Here is an 18719-nt window from a genome sequence, read left to right on the forward strand (position 1 = left end):
ATGCCTCAAGGGTCAGACATATCATACAGGATTGAATGAAAAGTTCTCATCATTATTATGTATTCTCTGCACAGGGCTCAAGGGAAGTGTTGCTTCAACTTTTTGTGAGGTAAATAAAAGAAAGGTTTCTGAAAATAAATACTGCCATGCGCTAAAATGCTCTCTTTAGCTCAAAATTATTTTCAGTATCACTTACTGTGAATTAAAACCTAAGTGCTGCAGAGTCCTCTGCTTTTTGTTTCAGTAGTTGTGCATTTCAAGGGTAAGAGTCAGAGGTTAACACTTACACATACTCATTGTAACATGAGCTCAGAAAGCAGAGGAAAGAAAAGAAAAAAAATAATTATGTGTCACTGCCTTCCCCTTCCAAATGATGGCAAATTAAATAACATGATCATTTGATGTTCTTTTTGACTCTTGCAATCCTGCTTGATTGGGTGAAGACACACAGGTGACCTTCACAGTCAAAAAGTACTTATTCTGCCAAAGAAAACTTCTAGTATCGCATACTTCCCCTGTTGCATTATAGATGGAACCAGCCTTTCCTGGTCAAATTTGTGGGAGTTTTATTCTCTACCTTATTTCATTTCTTAACAGTTGAAGTTTTAGTACAGATATGTTTGCATGATACGTAAATGCGTGATGCTGACTTGCTCTGCTCTCAAGGCTGTGCATAGTCAGGGGCCAGTTTACTTTGGGCAGACATGTCTAGATAGTATTCTGTTTGGAGCTGTGGTTCTGTGTGTAACCCACAGGGTGAGAGCTGTGTGAGGTCTGTATGCAATTGAGCAGATCTCTGCAGTGTTCCTCCAGCCTGTCACTTGTTTCTATCATGTATTGTAGGGCCATTTTCACGTATGCAGGGCCATGTAGGGCCATTACAGTTACCTTCCCAACAAGCAAGGTACAAACCACTGCTGAGAAGATAATAACTAGACAGAGGTAGGAGACTGTATTTAGGCTCAGAGAAGATTCATTACTATAAGCTTAAGGTAATGCACCATTCATTAGCATTTTGAATGGAATAATAATGATGCTATGATAGTTGTATTTCCAACTCATGGAGGCTGGACTGAGAGCAGCCCGTGGAGAAGGACTTGGGGGTGTTGGGTGATGAGAAACCGAACATGAGCCAGCTTCAATGTGCAGTCGCAGCCCAGAAAGCCAACCATATCCTGGGCTGCATCAAAAGGAGCGTGACCAGCATGTCGAAGGAGGTGATCCTGCCCCTCAGCTCCGCTCTCGTGAGACCCCACTTGTAGCACTGTGTGCAGTTCTGGTGTCCTCAAAATAAGAAGGACATGGAACTGTTGGAACAAGTCCAGAGAAGGGCCACGGGGATGATCAGGGGACTGGAGCACCTCCTGTGTGAAGACAGGCTGAGAAAGTTTGGGCTGTTCTGCCTGGAGAAGAGAAGGCTGCGTGGAGACCTCATAGCAGCCTTCCAGTATCTGATGGCAGCCTGCAAGGATGCCAGGGAGGGACTCTTCATTAGGGACTGTAGCAATAGGACAAGAGGTGATGGGTTTAAACTCAAACAGGGGAAGTTCAGGTTAGATACAAGGAAAAAGTTCTTCCCTGTGAAGGTGGTGAGGCGCTGGCACAGGATGCCCAAAGAAGTGGTAAATGCCACATCCCTGGCAGTGTACAAGGCCATGTTGGACAGAGCTTTGGGCTACATGGTCTAGTGTGAGATGTCCCTTCCCATGGCAGGGGGGGTTGGAAATGGATGATCTCAAGATCCTTCCCAACCCAAACCATTCTGTGACTGTATGATTCTATGACTTAAGAGTCTTGCTTGATGAGAAGCTCAACAAGACCTAGCAGTGTGTGCTTGCAGCCCAGAACCCCTGTGTGTACTGGGCTTCATTCCCAGAGCATGAGCAGCAGGTAAAGGGAGAGGATTCTCCACCTCTGCTGCACTTTGGAGGGACCCCCTTGCAGTCCTGTGTCCAGCTGTGGGGCAACAGCACAAGAGGTACATGGAGCTGTTGGAGTGAGTCAGGGGAGGCCACCAAGATCCTCCAAGGGCTGGAGAAGCTCTCTTCTGGAGGCAGGCTGAGAGAGCTGGTCTGGTTCAACAGGAGTTTGTGCCTGGGCACTCTGAAGTCAACACGATTTCTGTCTTGGACAGTGAGGGAAGCGGTGACAAGGATGGAGCCCTTACTGCTGCTTGGGGAGCTGCTCATCTTTAGCTAAAGGACATTTCAATGAAAGACACTAAATTGCTCTTTAATTAAACAATGCAAAACTGCCCAAGGCGCGCTCCTGCATGGACTCCTGGTGTCTTTAGTTGTATGATGTGGATTTCTTCTTATGGGCTGACCGAGTTTCTACTTGAGGAAGCAGCAGATTTTGAAGAAAAAGTGAATGGAGCAGTCTGTCTCTCTTAGATCTATTGTTTCAGGCTCTCTGCATGCTCAGGAAGACATCAGTTATACATGAGTCATTTCTGTCTTTAAATCCACAAAACTCCAAAGTGCAGTGCATTTGGGTGAATCCTTGGACACTGATCTCATAACGGAACTTGAGGAACTGAGGCCTGCTTATGTTTTAGTTTGTCCCAGAGCAAGATATTTTACTGACAATCAGAACATGAAGTCTGAAGAATTTACAGAACCCTGAAGAATTTACGGGCAGAATTAACAACTTTTAATGATGAGAACCTTTACTCAAGTAGTAATTCTTCATTTAGTACCTGTTGTAGCTGTGGCCCTGCTGCTAGCACGTAGGTTGACCTTGGTTATGTCTATCTACATGGAGTTTGTGCTCATTGAGGTGGTACCAACCCTTATGTCCTCTCTTTTTTGTTGTGACTTAAGGATTCCTGGGATTAGGAAGGAGGGAGATATTCTTCTGTCTTAAGACTCATGCTAAAACATCTACAGTGACAAAAAAGTGCCTGGATGCTGCTGAGAAGTCTGAAACACTGGTGAAAGCTGGGGAGTCTGCTTTTAATAGGGGAACAAAGTGATCCCGAACACAGGCTTGATTGCAGTTCACTTGCAGCAGCAGAGGAGCCTTCACTTCTCTGCTGTGTGATGAGAAGAAAAGTTCAGCAGTACAATGGGAAATACTTTACTGAGCCAACTTTGTTCAGAAGTAATTAAAAATGAGGCCTTTTTATTCTCTGTGCAGCCTGATGTCCTTGCCTGTCATGTGGTTCAGCACATTCTTTCCAGCTCCTTTCATGGCACAAACAAGTTGGGATGTTGTTATTGCACGCCCCTCTTTTTCAAGGTTCAGTGGGGAAAGATGCTGAACAGCTCCGGAGGCTGGTCAGTGTGAGCAAACCCAGCTCCATGCTCCTGGCAGCAGTGTGGCATCCAACAGCGACCACCCTAGGTGTTACATTGCAGACGTGAGCTTCCCAGGGCCATTCCACCCTTCTTCTTCCCCTCTCTTGTGGGAGAGATGCAGGGACAAAACAGTATCAGATGAATGGAGCCTCTACCCGATCCATTAGGCAGGAGAACATGGTCACTTCGGAGCAGATTTTGGAGGGGATTTTCTTTTGTTGAATATTAGTCACAGCGTGGTGTGTGGCACAGAGCAGTGAGGCAACACTGTAATCTGCTAACAATAAAAGCGAGGTGGCGAAGTGCCACTCAGTGCTGAAAACTATACAGTCATTCCGGTTTTCCTTCAGACAGCTATGTCCATGCATTTCCTGGAACAAGGACAAGGCCACACAGCTTCAAATTCACCCAAGACAACAGCGAGTAAACAAGCTGTGTTGCTGTGTAGTCTTCTCCAAGTGAAGAGAGTCAGAGATTGTTTCCACAGAGAGAAAAAAGGGAGGATTAAATCTCAGCATCAGGGTGGGGAGGGAGAAGAGCCCTCTTCTGGGTCACACCACCAGGTCCATATCTCCATCTCCATGCCATCAGTCCCTAGTCCCCTCCTATAAGCAGTCTTCACAGACAGAGGCTTTATCCCATTATCTTTGGAGACCAATAAAACAGCTCAAGAAAGGGATGGTTAAATACTGTCTTCAAGTCATGTCTGCCTCTTTTTCTCATTGTCTTCTACTACTCCTAAGGGAGAAACAAATGGTTTTTAGGGGAATGTTTCCATTGAGAAAATCTAGTACTGGGGCTGCGTTTTACTCCACAACTGCAGCAAGGGGTGAGGAAGGGGAGGAAAAGCATGTGCTGGGCTTTCTCTCATTCCTGTTCCTCAGGAGGAACAGCCTCATGTAGTAGTTCTGGCTCTGGAGGAAACATCTGTGGCTTTGCCCATGTTACTCAGGCAAATATACCCCCTCCGTGAGGGAGGCTGTTGTGTACGAATGCTTTTATTTCCTCATTGCCATCTATTAAAGATTATCTCCCTACAAGAAAAGTGCACCATTTCCCATGTTTTCATATGTAATGTCCGTGATGTCTGCTATAAAAATCATTAAACCTTTCCCTGCCCCTACATTGACATAGGTATAAAAGTCACCGCTTTTCATCTTTCAAAGCACTGCAGAAATGTTTAGGGTCATGTATCCTGCCATTGTTCTGGGCTGGGCATCCCACTGAAGTCACTGGGAGAAATTAGTTCAGGATATGGACCTATCTAGTCAATCGTTGCAGTGGCCCCAGAAACATCTATGTTTTACAGATGGGAAAGTTGGGAAGGTGGAGATGGCTCCTGCTAGGCTGGATGCAACTGATAATTCCCACCACTTTGGAAAACAAATAGAACAGATCAGAAACCCATCAAAAACCTTGGTAGCCTTTGGACTTCTCTATGCCACAGGTACGTCACGTCCCAGAAGGGCATCTTGTTGCTTCCCAGTGGATTCTGCAGATCCCCAAGCTCCGGAGGAACCTTCCAGGCCTGGCACACAGCACCTCCCTCCAGTCCAAGGGACAAACCACAGCTGTTTTGCCCTGGGATACAAGACACGAGAGAGAAACTGAGATACTTTCCCCTAAATGTGCCTCCTCCAGAGGTCTGGCAAGTCACACATGTGTGTTACAGTCCACCCATCCCAGGCAGGAACACATGGAGCTTAAACTGCGGTGATTTTCTTTCTTTAAGGAAAAAGGCAAACATACAGGACTGTTGGGAAAAGGGAAAGGAGAGAAACAGTCATGAAACGCTGCAAAAGCTTTGACATTTCTAGGCATTAGTGTATCCATTGCTGCCCTCAGTATTTTTGAGCGACTAATTGTTCAGACAAGAGTAATACTTAAATTTTTCCAGGGGGATATCATGTTTTCAGAGCATTTCCAGGCACCTCCACTGCTCAGTCTCCAAAGTGTGGCGTTTCCGTCTCTCTGAAGAGGTGATTACTCAGGTAGCTACTCTACAGCGGCTTTCTTTACCACCACAGAGGAACACAACTGCCATAGCAAGTTCTGCTCCAAGTGAACTCTTGGTACTGTAAGCCCCCGCAAGGCTTTCCAGGCCATGTCATCTTGCTTTCCCAGGTGTGTTTGCTTATTTTTGCAGTAATTAGCCTGAAACTGAGCCACAGAACTGCACTTTCTGTACCAGCCTGGCTTTTTCAACTCATGATGGTTTAAATAAAGAAATGCCTATGTTTAAGCTCATATATGTACACAAAGGTAAGAACTCCTGAAGTGGTGCTGCCAGTGTCCCCACATCTCTTTCCATAGTTAAGCAGAGATGGTTTGACCTCGAAAATTGTCAGTCACTCTGATGCTTGTCCCAGTGGCCTGCAGGCTTCCTGGGATCTCTCAGAGGACCTGTGGGAAGTATCCAAGAAGAGGAAATTCATGTTTATGACACAGTGATTCACCTCAGTGAGATTTACTGGTGGATTTTTACAAGGGCGTGTGGTGACAGGACAAGGGGGAATGGCTTTAAACTGTAAGAGGGTAGATTTAGACATTAGGCAGAAGCTCTTCCCTGTGAGGGTGCTGAGACGCTGGCACAGGGTGCCCAGAGGAGCTGTGGCTGCCCCATCCCTGGCAGTGTTCAAGGGCAGGTTGGACACAGGGGCTTGGAGCAAGCTGCTCCAATGGAAGGTGTCCCTGCCCATGGCAGGGGTTGGAACTGGATGAGTTTTAAGCTCCCTTCCAACACAAACCAGTCTGGGGTTCTATTGTATGATTCTGTGATCTGCATCTTCCTTGCAAAAATTTAGCTCATCTTAAGATTCGAGTTAAAATCAAGTTTATCAGAAGTTTGGTGGGTCAGAGCAACCTGTAATAGTAGGAGTTGGTCTCAAAGAGGTTTTTATGAGCTGTACAAATAGATCTCCAGCCCAGTGGCTCAGTAAGGTTTATTCCTTCTGCTGTCTTTCCTTACTAATATTCTAATTTTAGTTTCTTACCAAGCAAGATGAATACTGGCAGTGAAAGTTACTTAAAGACCCAACTGAGCTGCATGCCTTTCCTCCTAATTGTTTCTGTGAACATCAGCTCAGGATTGTGGAGCTGCTGCTAGTGCTCAGGACATACCCTGCTCACTGGAGGGGGTTCTCCATTAGCCAGACACATGCTCACCTGCACCAGGTATTTCTTCCTAGAGGATGGCTCCCAGCGGCAAAGATTTCTTTGGAATGTGTGAACACAAAGCCCAAAGTATAGTCTTTTCCTGCAGAGATCAGTTTCAGGCAGCAGTTAGCCTTGTGAATATGCATGGAAAGGGAACAAATGCTCAGGCATGGTCTTCCAAAAGCATTGCAGTAACACAGAAATCAAAGCTCTCTTTTCAAATGTGACAAGAACTGTGGCATGGATTCCCGTATGTACATAGATCCCAAATTCCTTGGTTCTGAGAGAGGAATCAGGCATCCAGTTATTTGGATGGATATGAAAATCTACCTGCTAACTAATCTACCTATCTCAGACTTGGCTTTCCAAATACCCATTTAAGGTCCAAGCTGTCTTCCCACCAGTTAAGTCTCCAAGGAGCAGGTTTTCTGCTAGTCTACTTAACCAGCCTCATCCAAGAGCATCGTGTGCCAAACATCTGCATTCATACGCTATTTCCTCCTATCCCATGCCGAGTGTCCCTGCCTGGGTGTAGTACAGCCCTGATCCAGAAGCCCCCCATGAACCTGGCCTGTTCAACCCCAAACATCACAATGCTGAATCTGAAGATGCGACAAAGGGACGATCACCTTCAAGATTCCGGATGCCAGGAGGGAACAAGAAAATAAAGCAAAAGAAAGGGAAGATTTAACACACACATGCACGTAGGGATAGGGGAGGGCAGAAACAACCTGATCCAGCCGGGTTTGAAGCCCTGTTTTGGAAAGACAGGCGTCCGGGGGCGAGCCGTGCCGGTGCTGCCGGTCGCTGACAGCAGGTGGCGCTGCCTCCAAAGGGAACGGCGCCGTCGGACCCCTCTTGGGATCCCCCCACATTCCCGAGAGGCCCCTTGACGGCAACGCTTCCTTCTCCAGAAGGACCGCAGATCCCCCCCATAAACGTGTCCCCATGCTTCTGGGGGACCCAGCCCTGCATCGCCTGTTGCAGGGGCTCCACAGTGTATGTCCCCGGTTCGAGATCCCCCCATCATCCCCAAGCCATGCCCCAATGTGGTACCTTGCATCCCTCATAAACACACTGGGGGGCACAAACTCGGCTGGGATGGCAGCTGCCAACACGGGATGCAGCGCTGGGTGACCCTGTAGGGGTGGGAGAAGTCCCCGGAGAGGAGAAAAGGGAAGCACTGAGGCTGCCAATGCACCCCAGCAATGGCAGGTGATGGCCCTGATCCCGGACTCCCAGCTGGGGGTACATCTTGCATCAAATCTCATTGGATGCACCAGGCCCTGTTTCTCAGTATGCTCCAAAATTTCAGCCCAATTTCGTGGGCCTTCACAGGGCATCTGCAATGAGGAACTCCTTCCTACAGTAGAAGTGCCAAAACCCCACAGAAAACCGTGTTGTTGTGTCACATATGGAATGGAAAATGGGTGATGAGATTGCTGACACTGAACTGTGCCACAGCAGCTGACCACGGTCAGATCTGGGCCATTACATGAGAAAATACAGTGTTTCTGAGCAAGCCTATGTCTCATCTCCTCGCACAGGAGATTTCTGAGCGAGCTGACTTCTACTTGACTTCTGCCAGAGCCCAACAAGATGAACGAGTGAAGCTTGTACAAAGGGACTGCTGTGATAGCAGCTAGAGGTTTTTGCTATCCCTTTGGACAATACATTCAGGGAAAAACTCGAGTTTGTCTTGTGCAGAAGAGCTGGGGACAGGAGCTGGTGGGGTTTCATCTTCTCCTCTCTGCTGTAGGTGTCTGAGATGGAGAGCTGCCTGTTTAGACTGCGCTCATTGGCTTGAGGAATATGTGGCGTCCATGGTATGCGGTGGTTCTGTTTTTCCAGGTTTGGAAAACGACAGGAGGGAGAAAAATGAATCGTGTAAACCTTTGTTGGGAACAAGCCCCTTCAGACAGGACCTTAGGCTTGCAAGGTGCCTGCCTACCCTTTCCAGCCTGGCAACGGTGCCACACACAAAGGGGCACGTCCAAGATTCATCCTCGAGGATGAAGATGAACCTTAGGAGCAACAGTGAAATATCAGCGAAGGAAGAACCACTTGGTAAAAACTGAACTCCTAAGCCTGGACTTTTATCTGAGCCACACCTTAGCACAGATATGTGCTTTAAGAGCAAAAAAAAACCTCAGTTTTCAGCTTGGATATAAAAAGGATGGGAATGATGCGGCTTACCTCCAACAGGGGTGGGCAGCAGGGCAGACAACGATGGAGGGATCAACCCATAAAAGCATAAAACCAGGAAAACCCCACTAATACTGTGGGCTGATTGTTGCTGGCTTACTTAAACAGATATACTCTAAAAATAAAAATCCAACCAAACAACCCCAAAATCCCCAAACCAACCCCCCTCAATAAAAACCCCAAATAACAACAAAACCCCCACTCACTGTGAAAGGCCTTCACCATCTCTGACAGAGCCTTTCCCACCTGCCTTAATTAAAAGAATGGTTAGATTTGTTGTTGTTACCGGCTAACTTTGGTTTTAATTAAGCTGATTACACACAGCTGGGCTAATTACCGCGCACTAACCTAATTTCCCCATATAAAGGCAGAAACACACAGCCAACTAATCAGATTAATTTGCGTGCATCTTTCCTTTTTCAATGAGTGTATAAAATTCATAGTGTGAGCGCTGAGACAGGCGTATCGGACCACGGATCAAAGCGAAATTCCTTGGGTAGGGCAGGAACCTAAATTAGACCAAATAAACCCAAATTCTGCAGAAAAAGACTTATTTTTCTTATGAGCCGGGTGTGTCCCCACTGCCTTCTCTCCTCTCGCTGCGGATTTATCTCTGCCCGGAGCAGGACCGTGATGGTGCAGATATCAGTCGGTTTGAATATTTTCTCATTGCTATTATTATTATTGCTATTATTACTATCGCTCTCCTGCGGCCGCTACCAGCGGAGGTTACGCGAGGATGCGCGGTTCGGGCTGCCCGAAAATGACCGTGTCCCTCCCGGGATGGAGAAGGAGAGAGAAGGAGCCACAGGCTCCATCCCCGCAGCGCCGCGCCTCGTCCCCGGATAAGAAGCAAAGAATAAGTGTTAAACCCCTCCTTTCGCTTTCTCCTTGGATGGTTGGCGTGGGGAAGAGAATTAAACTATCATAGAGAGAGAAAAACTTAAATCGCCTCCGGTTTTCCTCTTTTCCTTACCCTCATTCTAAGTATTTCCACGCTGGAAGCCGCCACCAAGCCCCCCCACCCCTTAAATTCCCTTTCGAGCCCGCACCGAGGTGGGGAATTATAGCAGGAATGTTTGTGGGAGCGCTTCTCGGAGCCCACGGACTCCTCAGATATAACTACGCGTGTTACACCGCATGCTCGTTTATTTGCTGCTCGTACAATCGTGAAGCCCATGTACAAATAACATACATGTTTTATTTTGGTTCGATTTTTTTTTTCCTTTAGGGACAAAACGTACAGAAAAGGGCACGGAGAAAAAAAAATAACCCCAAGAAGTTACAAATTTATACAGTGCAGAAAGAATTAAAATAGGTATCACCGAACTGTATGAAGTCAGGGCAAAAAGACAAAATACGGAGGGGGGGTGAAGGGAGGGGAATAATCCTTCATTATATATATATTTCTATAAAAACATATAGGAGAATTGCCTTTACACAGAGACCACGATCAGCTTAAAATTTATAAAGGTTAACTAGAAAAAATCTATATGGCAAATATTGCCAACAGAGATTCACCGATTTAATACTGATCAACTGAGACTACTCGTGTCTCGATTATTAGCAACAACAACAAAAATAATGTAGAATAAATAACAGAATGAGCATGGCTGTCTCTTTTCAAAGTGCCTTTTTCTCTCTGCGTTGGGTCTGATCCTGCAGTTTCTATGCAGGCAAAAAAGTAATATTAATAGCTAAAATATAATCCCCTCTGAGAGATTTTTGCCCGCTGCGTGTTTGCTGGATAAAGAAAAGGAAGATGGGGGCATTTCTTAGAAGAATGGGCTCGAAATGAAGCGGGACAGAGGGGATCGAGCTGGGGGACCCCGGGCGCTCCTCCCGCGGGGCAGGGCGGAGGGTCCGCGGGATGCGCCCGTTTTGGGGTCGGGAACGTTTACAGGCCCCCCCCAACCCCAGGTCGAGCCGGCTCCGCACCCGCCAGTCGCTCTGGTGGCACTGCTCAATGCCAAGGACAAAATTGAATTAGTAATTGAACTATATTTTTTCCCCTTTTTCTTTTAAAAAGAAACATCAAACCCTCATTTGTCGAATCCCTTAACGCAAACTCGCAGTCAGGGTTTTTCGCGGGGAGGGTTCTTTGCTTTCTTCTCAACCCAACCCCAAACGAAGAAGCAGAAGAAGGCAGAGACCATCTGTGATTGAGGACCCGCATTGAAGGGTCCGGCCGATGCTCAGCTGTGGGGCAAGTTTAGCCCCTATCCCCCAACCCACTCCCGAGGAGCCGGGATCTCTCTCCCGGGCACAGTCTTTTTCGCAGAGACCCCTCTCATTTCCATCGAGGGTCCGCGAGGGGGGCGTCGAGGTTCGGGTCAGGCCTCGCCGCCCCCGGGAGGTGTTTTTTCCGCGCTGTATCACATAACGCACGGCTTGATGTCCTGGTATGTCACTTGTTGGTGGTAATAGGAGCCGCTGCCCGCTGAATGCATGGAGGAGGAGGCCATGGCGTTGAAAGAGAAGACGAATTCCTTTCTGTCGCACATGCTCGGAGACTGGGAGTGATACCGCGGGATGCCTGCGGGACGGAGAGGAAAGATCGTCAGGCATCGACATTATATTTAATGGGGAAGTTGAAGACGGGGAGAGGAGGGAAAATGCCGCCGTCTGGGTTAAAAAACTACAGCAAAACAAACCACAAAACAACCGCAAAACCCACCCCAGCCTCTCCGCAGCCCCCAGGTCTAGGGCGGAATTGGTTGTATTTATGCGTTTTCACACAGATACATGGGTGCTCCTAGGGCTCCGCGGGTGCGGACAGGTGCGGTGGGGAAAAACTCCTGCCCGGCCTTCGAGGAGACGGAGTCTGGGTCGGGTCGGGTTTGATTTGCCCCCCATTTTACGCTCTTGAAGGCACCGGCTGCTTTTCCCCTGGCTTCCGCAGGGACCGGGCAGAGAGGCCGAGGGCGAAGCGCTGGGAGGACCGGAGCTGTTCCTGCGTTTTCTGATGCCACTTGGGGACAGAAAACCCCCGCTAAACTCGGGGTGCTCCAGGGAGGAGCAGCCGCTCTGAGCCCTGCTGCCTGCCGCGCCAGCGCCCATCACCCGGGCGTTAAATCAGAGCGTTCTGGTTAAGGCCGCGGGCGGGCCCGGAGGCTCCTCGGGCTTGATTTTTGCTCTGTTTTCCAGCAGATCCGGGTGCGATCACCGCCGAGGAGCGGCCCGGGGCTGTGTTCGAGCCAGGCCGCTCCGTCTGGCCCTGCTGATGTGCGGTTTTTCTCCACTTCGTGGTTGTGCCCCGCTAACGCTCCCTTTCACACCCGTTTGCGCCTGGTACTTCTCGCTTCCCCAAGCCCCGGGGTGATGTGCAAGGATCTCCAAACCTGTCCCTTTAACGGCCACAGCTCCCAGGGCTGCCCGGTACACTGAGATTCTACTCCCGAGTTGAATTTGGGCCGCAAGACAAAGCCCAGCTCTGGCCTCTTCCCTCCTGAGGCCTCCTCCCGGCCTAACCACCATCTCCCCCCTTCCGATAGCCAGGGCAAATCCCCTCCAGCAGCTCCACATAGGAGCCGGTGGCGATGCCGGGCCGGGGACGCGGGGTGAGGGGGGGCTCCGATTTCCGCATGGGTGGAGGGAGGCGATGGGCCTGGGAAAGAGCCCCGAAAGGAGCGGATGGAGGGGTCGGGAATGTGAGGATGGCAGGCACCCTAGTGGTGAAATGCTCCCCCTTGCTCTCCCTCCGGAGCTCCCCATGTCCCAGTAGAAGGGGAAAGAACCCTAACCCCGCAGCCCCCCGCCTGGCTGAGCCCGGAGGCCTCGACAGCAGAGCGGCTTCCAGGGGTAGCAGAGCCCCGACCCGGCCGGTCACATCACAGCAGTAGCAAGGAACCCCGACGGCTTCCCGGGTGCGGTCGGAAGGGAAGCGAGGAGTGGATCCACGCATGGCCATGCCCCCCCCCCCGCTCCGACCCCCCTGCGGCGGTGGCCTCGGTAAGTCCCACGCGTGTCTGCGTCTTACCTTGGAGCTCGGCGGTGTTGTGGCTGTTCTGGTGCAGGTAGGACTGGTCCAGGGAGTGCGTGGAAAGGCTGGAGGACAGCGGGTTGGCCGTGGGGTTGCAGGGCGACAGAGGCTGCTGCTTGATGTAAGACGCGCCGGTGTTCAAGGCCGCCGAGGCGGAGGGTGCCCAAGCTGAGGCCGAGCTGGAGTAAACCGAGTGAGGCTCCATCACGCCGCCGCCGGCGAGCAGCGGGGAGGCGGGCACGGAGCTCTCGTGGTGCGGGTATTCCCCAGCCGAGGAGCCGGTGCAGCCGCCCATGTAGGAGTGCCCACCGTTGGCGGGCAGGTGGGGCACGGAGTGTCCCGCGAGGCCCATCCCCTCCACGTTGCTGGACAAGTGCCCGTTCATCATCCCCAGACCCCCTTCAAGGGAGAGGCTGTTGGGGGGGCAGGAGAGCCCCCCGGCCGAGCCCTGGAAGCCGTAGCTCTCGGGGAGGTGGTTGAAGCTGAGCCCGTTCATCATGCTGTACATGGGCTTCAGCGCTTGGCATTTCCTCCTGAACCCGCGGGGTCGGCGGCGAAACGAGCCCTCCTCGAACATGAACTCGCTGGCCGGGTCGATGGTCCAGTAATGGCCCTTGCCCGGGCGTCCCAGTCCCTTGGGCAACTTGATGAAGCACTCGTTGAGAGAGAGGTTGTGGCGCACCGAGTTTTTCCAGCCCTGGTAGGAGCCGCGGAAGAAAGGGAAGCGGCTCTGCAAGAACTGGTAGATCTCGCTGAGGGTCAGGCGTTTCGAGGGTGAGCTTTGGATGGCCATGACGATGAGGGCGATGTAGGAGTAAGGAGGTTTCTCCGGCCGCCGTATCCCCGCGTTGGTCTTCTTCGCTTTGGGACCGCCGCTGCCCGGGGCTCCACCGCTACCCGGGGCGCTGCCGGTCGCCCCGCCGGGCGCCGCGGAAGCGGTGTCCATGGCCGAGCTCTGCGGCTGCTTCTCGGCCACGGAGGACATGGGGCCGTAGCTGCTCTGCACCGGAGGAGGAGGGGGCTGAGAGGACAGAGCCTGCTGCGCTTCTGCAGTCATCTACGGCCGGGTCCTCGGCGGCCAGCCCCGGCCCTCCTCCGCCAACACCCCCCCCGCGCTCCCCCAAAAGGCCACGCTGCTGGGGGCTCGCCTCCACTCACCCCGCCTCCGGCCTCCTCCCGGCCCCCCGGCGGGGTTTTCTTTCCACCGGGAGACTTCACCCCTCCGTGGATAAACAAATGGAAGCAACGATTCCCCCCCCACCCCAGCCCCCCTTTCCCTCCTCCTCCCACTTTATCCCTAAATCCGAGCCCGGCTGCAGAAGGCGAGCGAGAGGCGGAGGGTCGGGGGGGCGGGCAGGGAAGCGGGATGGGGGGGGCGGGTGGAAGCGAGTTGAGCTCGGCTGCTGCGAGAAAGAAGCCGGCGGCCTCCGCCTTGTCCCTCGGCCGGCCGGGATCCCGGGGCCGCCGTCCCCGTTCCCCCCCCTGCCCCGGCTCTAACTGGGCTGGCGCTGCGGGTGCTGCGGGGAGCTGCTTCCCATCGCGGTGGCTGTCGAGTCTGCCCCCGGCCCCGCTGCTCGCCTTTTACTTTATCTCTAGCGGCGTCGTCTGCCGCTCCTTGACAGACGTAAGAGCGGGGAGGGGGGGGCGATCCCCGCCCCGGCCCGTCCCCCTCCGCACCCGCTCCCAGCTGGTGGGCAGCTTTTAAAGGGCCCTTTCTACGCCACCCCTAGCGACACAAGGGCTGCGCGACACATCCCAGCCCGCTCCCGTGTGGTTGTGTGTGTTTTGGAGGGGGGACTTGTCAACCGTGGCCGTGGCGCTGCGTGGGGCTCCCCCATTTACCCCCATTTTCCCCTGCCACCCCTGCTAAAAGTCACTGGAGGGAGGTGGGAAGGGCCGTGGAAGGGGCCGGGGCGCGGCAGTGTGGGCCTGCGGGCGACGCGGAACTTCCGCGGGCGGCGCAAGGCTGCGGAGGTGCTGCCCGGCCGCGGGCTCCGCGCTGCGCGGAGTTTCACCCACTTGAAACCCCCTCTTCTTGCGCTCTTTTAAGCTCGGCGGGCCAGGGCAGGATGTTTATACTGCGCAATGTAAACACGGGCTCGGGGGTGCTTTAATAAAAAGAAATCGGCGAAAACTCCTGCTGCCTCTTGAAATGCCCTTTTCTGTCTTTGCCGCCGGGCCGGGGATTAGGAGCGGGCTTCGGACCCCTCGCCTGCTCCGAGGCTGCCTTAGGATGAGGCTGGGGCGGGCTATTTTTGAGGGAGAGTTATACAAATCCGTGCTGAAGTGTCGCAGGAGCCTGATGCTCAGCTCCGGCGGATGCCGCGGGCACAAACGCGGGGTGGGGGGAAAGAGAATAGGAATGCAGGGGGTCGAAACCCCCTTACCCTCCCCAACCCCTTCAAAAATACCCCCCCCAGTGCACCCTTTTGAGCATCGTCCCATCAGGAGAGATATCACTTAAGGTAAGTCGCTTAAAACCTTTGTCACCTTCTTGCGGATCGCGGGTGGAAATCTGCGCTCTGGAGGGGGGGGTGTGAGGGTGGGCGGCAGGAGCCTGGGCTGCTGGCTGGGAGCGGAGCAGATGCCCTGGTTGCTGCAGCGTGCTCCCTTTCAAGACTGGGGAAAGGAAAGGGGAAAGAAAAGAGAAAGGAAAGGGAGTAAAAAAAGAGGAAGAGAAACCGTACATACATACACCCCCTTTGGCCTTTGCAGGCCGCAGCGCTGCGGGTCCGTCCCTCTGAATCCCTTGCAGAGAGAAAGGAGGGGGAACCTTCCAAAACCTCCCCCCCCCCACACGTCTTCCAGATTCGCTTTCAAAGTTTTGCAATGATCATTTAATGCTTTTTAAAAGAACGATAGATACCGATCGGGTTGAGAAACTCCCTCCGCGTTATTCGCGGGCAGTTGTGAGCAGCCTCCGGGGCGCCTGTCACATCTGTGACACCACCGAGAGGGATTTCACATCAGGAGCTTCCCCCCACCTTCTTTTCCCCCTTTCCATCGTATGCCCCCTCCACGCAAAATAAACCCTTCTGCAGAAAGCACCGGCCCTCCCGTTCCCGGGGCAATCGGGGGTACGGGATGGGACATAGAGGACAAGCAGGGGACAGTCGTGGCAGCCAGGCGCAGGCCGTGGCCAGGTACACAGTGAGGGGATACAGATTTCTGAAGCTTCTTCCTTAAGGAGGAGGAGGGTGCCCCGGAAAAATCGGTTTTTCGGGAAGCGATCACCTTCCGCGGGTGTTACAGCCCCGGGGCGGCTGGTCCAGAATAAACCCCACGCTTCTCGCTCTATTTCTTTGTATTTTAGCTGCGGGAGCGCATCGCTGACCCTGATCTTTGGTCTGCATCGAATGCCCCTCCCCGGGCTGCCAAAAGGGTGTTTTTCTTTGCTTTGCATCCCTCTGCGACTGAATCTCCCCAGCGTGTCTCCAAAACACCCGGAGATGGAGCTCGAAACGCAATACAAAGAGCTCGTGTAAAATCCGCGTTCAAAACCGTCCCACCCGCACCGTTTCCACTAGGAAATAAAATAGCTCCTAGCGGAAAAAAAAAAACCCAAATAACCCAAAATAAACCAGCAAAAACACCCCCTCTGAGGAAATCAAACGGTTCCCTTTCAAAGCAAGTAAGTCCTTGCGGGAGTGCCCTCTCCGTCACTCGCACTATCTTTTAGAGTGTGAAGATTTGGTTTCCGATGTATTTATTATAGCCAGCGAACGTGAAAAATGCAAATATATCCCTCCGGGTTTGATAGGCCTAGCAGTGGGAATAGCAAAAACCTTGGAGGGTTTTAAACCGAGCCCGTGAATTGGGGAAAAGGAGAGTTTTAGGGCGGAAAAACCGGGCCGGGCGGTGTCCGATGAACGTGGGGGTCATGGTGGCTGTGAGTGTGACCTGCCTGTTTGCTGGTGCTTTGTGTGCTTGAACCGATGGGGAGATGCTGGGAAGGGGGTGAGAGAAGAAGAAGAAAACTAAAAGATGATCTAGAGCAATTTGCCCTGCAAATCCCAGCACTGTTTGGAACCCGTTTTGCCGGCCCGATCCTGCGTATTCCCCGCGCCCACCCTCAGCCCTTCTACGCTTCCTAACCGGCTCCTTCCCAAACCCTCTCCCCTTCTCTCCCTCCCTCCCTTCCCGAAACCCGGCAGTGTTTTGTGTAAAAATAGACAAATCCGAGCTTTCTTCCTTTTCCTGCGCCGAAGGTATTTTCACTAGCTAATTGCTTAAGTGAAGTCAACTTTGCAAAGCAGGCCGGGTGTAACCCGAGTATGGAAATGTATATAGGTAGTATTGTTATAGGCGGGCTGGGTGCTGCTCCGAGAGGGGCCGGGGTGTTCCTGCGAGCCCAGACCACCCAGGGCGAGGGGAGTGACCGCCTCATGTCCCCCTCCCCGCTGCCCCTGCTTTGCATTAACACCACCCGCAGGACCCCCCCTCCCCTTCTTCCCCAGCATCGGCTCTTTTCCCTCGATGGGTTTTGCGTTTTAGGAGGGCTTTTTTTAGTTCTTTGTACATATATATATATATATATATATATATATATATAATATATATTTCCTTCAGTCGCGGCCATCTCCGTGGCCTCTGGCTCCAGGTCCGCGGCAAATCGATCCCTAAATGTTTAATTAAGGTTGAGGGGGTGCGCTCAAACAATGGGGCTTAAGGCTGGGAGAGGGGATGTGAACGGGCAGAGGGAGAGGTGGTATTGGGGGTTATTATTTGACCATTTTTGGGGGGGTCCACCACACGGAAAAGGCTTGCCCCACGCGTGTGTGTGTGTGTGTGTCTGATGGCGGACGGGCCCTTTCCCGGTGGCACCCGGGGCTCCGGGACCGAGCGGGACCTGATGGAGGTTTTGGGGGAAAAGAAGCCGAAAGCAGGAGCGGGTGCGAAGTGAAGCGCTCGAAGCGCCTGGGGCGGCTGCGGGGAGGTGCGGGCTGGCTGTCAGCAGCCGTGCCTCGGGCACAAGTTCAGCCTTTGGTCAGAAACAGGAAAAAAAAAAGGGAAAATCTTACACTTCCCCCCCCCCCCCCTTTGTCTCCCTTTCCCCCCGCTCTGCCCGTCCAAAGACTTCCCCCACCCCCATCCCACATTTTCCATGACGTCCTTCGATGAAATATTGCAGCACAGGAATTTACAGCCCTCTTCAGCACAGGATTTTTTAGGAATTTTCTGGCAGGACCCGGTCCCTGCGATACAAATCGGTTCCAGCGATAATAAGCCCCGAGCGCTACCACTTAGACACGATCGCTTCCCACAGAGATCTTCTAAATATCTCCGGGTATTTATATCCCTGCTCAGGGACGGATAGCTAGAATACTTTCCCCTGGGGGATGCTTTTTGACTGGCTGGGATTATGAGCTGACGACCTGGGTACAGAGGGAAACAGCGGTGCTGAGTAGGGGCAGAGCTGGGAGCCTGCGAGTGATGCTCCGGCCACCACTCCGCGAAGGAGCTTGCCCTCAAAGGCAGCCCGAATTGTTAATTCAGGTGTAAATCCAGTTGTAAATCCAGGCTGGTATTGCTAAACCATCCATGCTTTCTAGGGCAAGTTTTCTTCCCTTTAGTAATAGGGCCCGGTGCTGGGAATGCCCTCATATTCTAAGCAGGACCCTCGAGAAGGGTTGCCCCCCTTTCACAGCGCTTGGGCAGAGCACTGTGGCATGCAAACAGAATGGGTAGCCATTTCTAGCTTTTCCAGCAGTAAATTCACCCGGGTTAGCGGTAAAATGGGGAGAGCGGTGCCGGAGAAACCTTTCGGTGCACTGAGTTTTGTGAGCCCCGGTCCCCGATGTCTTCCAGAACGAAAAGCTCTCCTGAGCTGAGCCGAACGGAGGATGGAGAGGGGTTTCCCCGGGGCTCAGCCCTATTTCCAGGCTTAGTAACCTTTTTTCGTTGTTTTCTTCCCAACTCTAAACCAAAAACCCGTCGAAATCGCACCGATGCTCTGTTGTTAGCGCACGTAGGGGGGAATTTGTAGCGCCAGGCAGGGGAGGGTAGCTGGCTCCCCGTTTCAGGGTATCATCTAAAATCCGTCTGCACGGAGAGGTGAGGAAAGACAAAACGGAATT

At 52.3% G+C, this 18719-nt stretch overlaps 1 protein-coding gene and 1 long non-coding RNA gene across 2 annotated transcripts in view; one reads left to right on the forward strand and one right to left on the reverse strand.

Moving 5' to 3' along the window:
• Positions 1 to 10582: 10582 nt before the first annotated feature.
• Positions 10583 to 14676, reverse strand: FOXF1 (forkhead box F1). The gene is made up of 2 exons (XM_061369937.1): positions 12640 to 14676; positions 10583 to 11196 (listed from the first exon to the last, which is right to left on the reverse strand). The coding sequence occupies exons 1-2, from the start codon at positions 13697 to 13699 to the stop codon at positions 11036 to 11038; spliced, it is 1221 nt and encodes a 406-aa protein (XP_061225921.1). The 5' UTR covers positions 13700 to 14676; the 3' UTR covers positions 10583 to 11035.
• Positions 14677 to 14940: 264 nt separating this feature from the next.
• The window catches only part of LOC133221230 (uncharacterized), a 32557-nt gene continuing 28778 nt past the window's right edge, over positions 14941 to 18719 (forward strand). Inside the window, exon 1 of the long non-coding RNA XR_009727941.1 lies at positions 14941 to 15107. This is a non-coding gene — a long non-coding RNA (uncharacterized LOC133221230). The remainder of the gene's footprint in view (positions 15108 to 18719) is intronic.

Source organism: Neopsephotus bourkii, unplaced genomic scaffold (genome assembly GCF_033783945.1).
Source record: "Neopsephotus bourkii isolate Nb327-2 ecotype Australia unplaced genomic scaffold, CSIRO-AGI_Nbou_v1 NB_1525, whole genome shotgun sequence".
NCBI lineage: Eukaryota > Metazoa > Chordata > Aves > Psittaciformes > Psittacidae > Neopsephotus > Neopsephotus bourkii.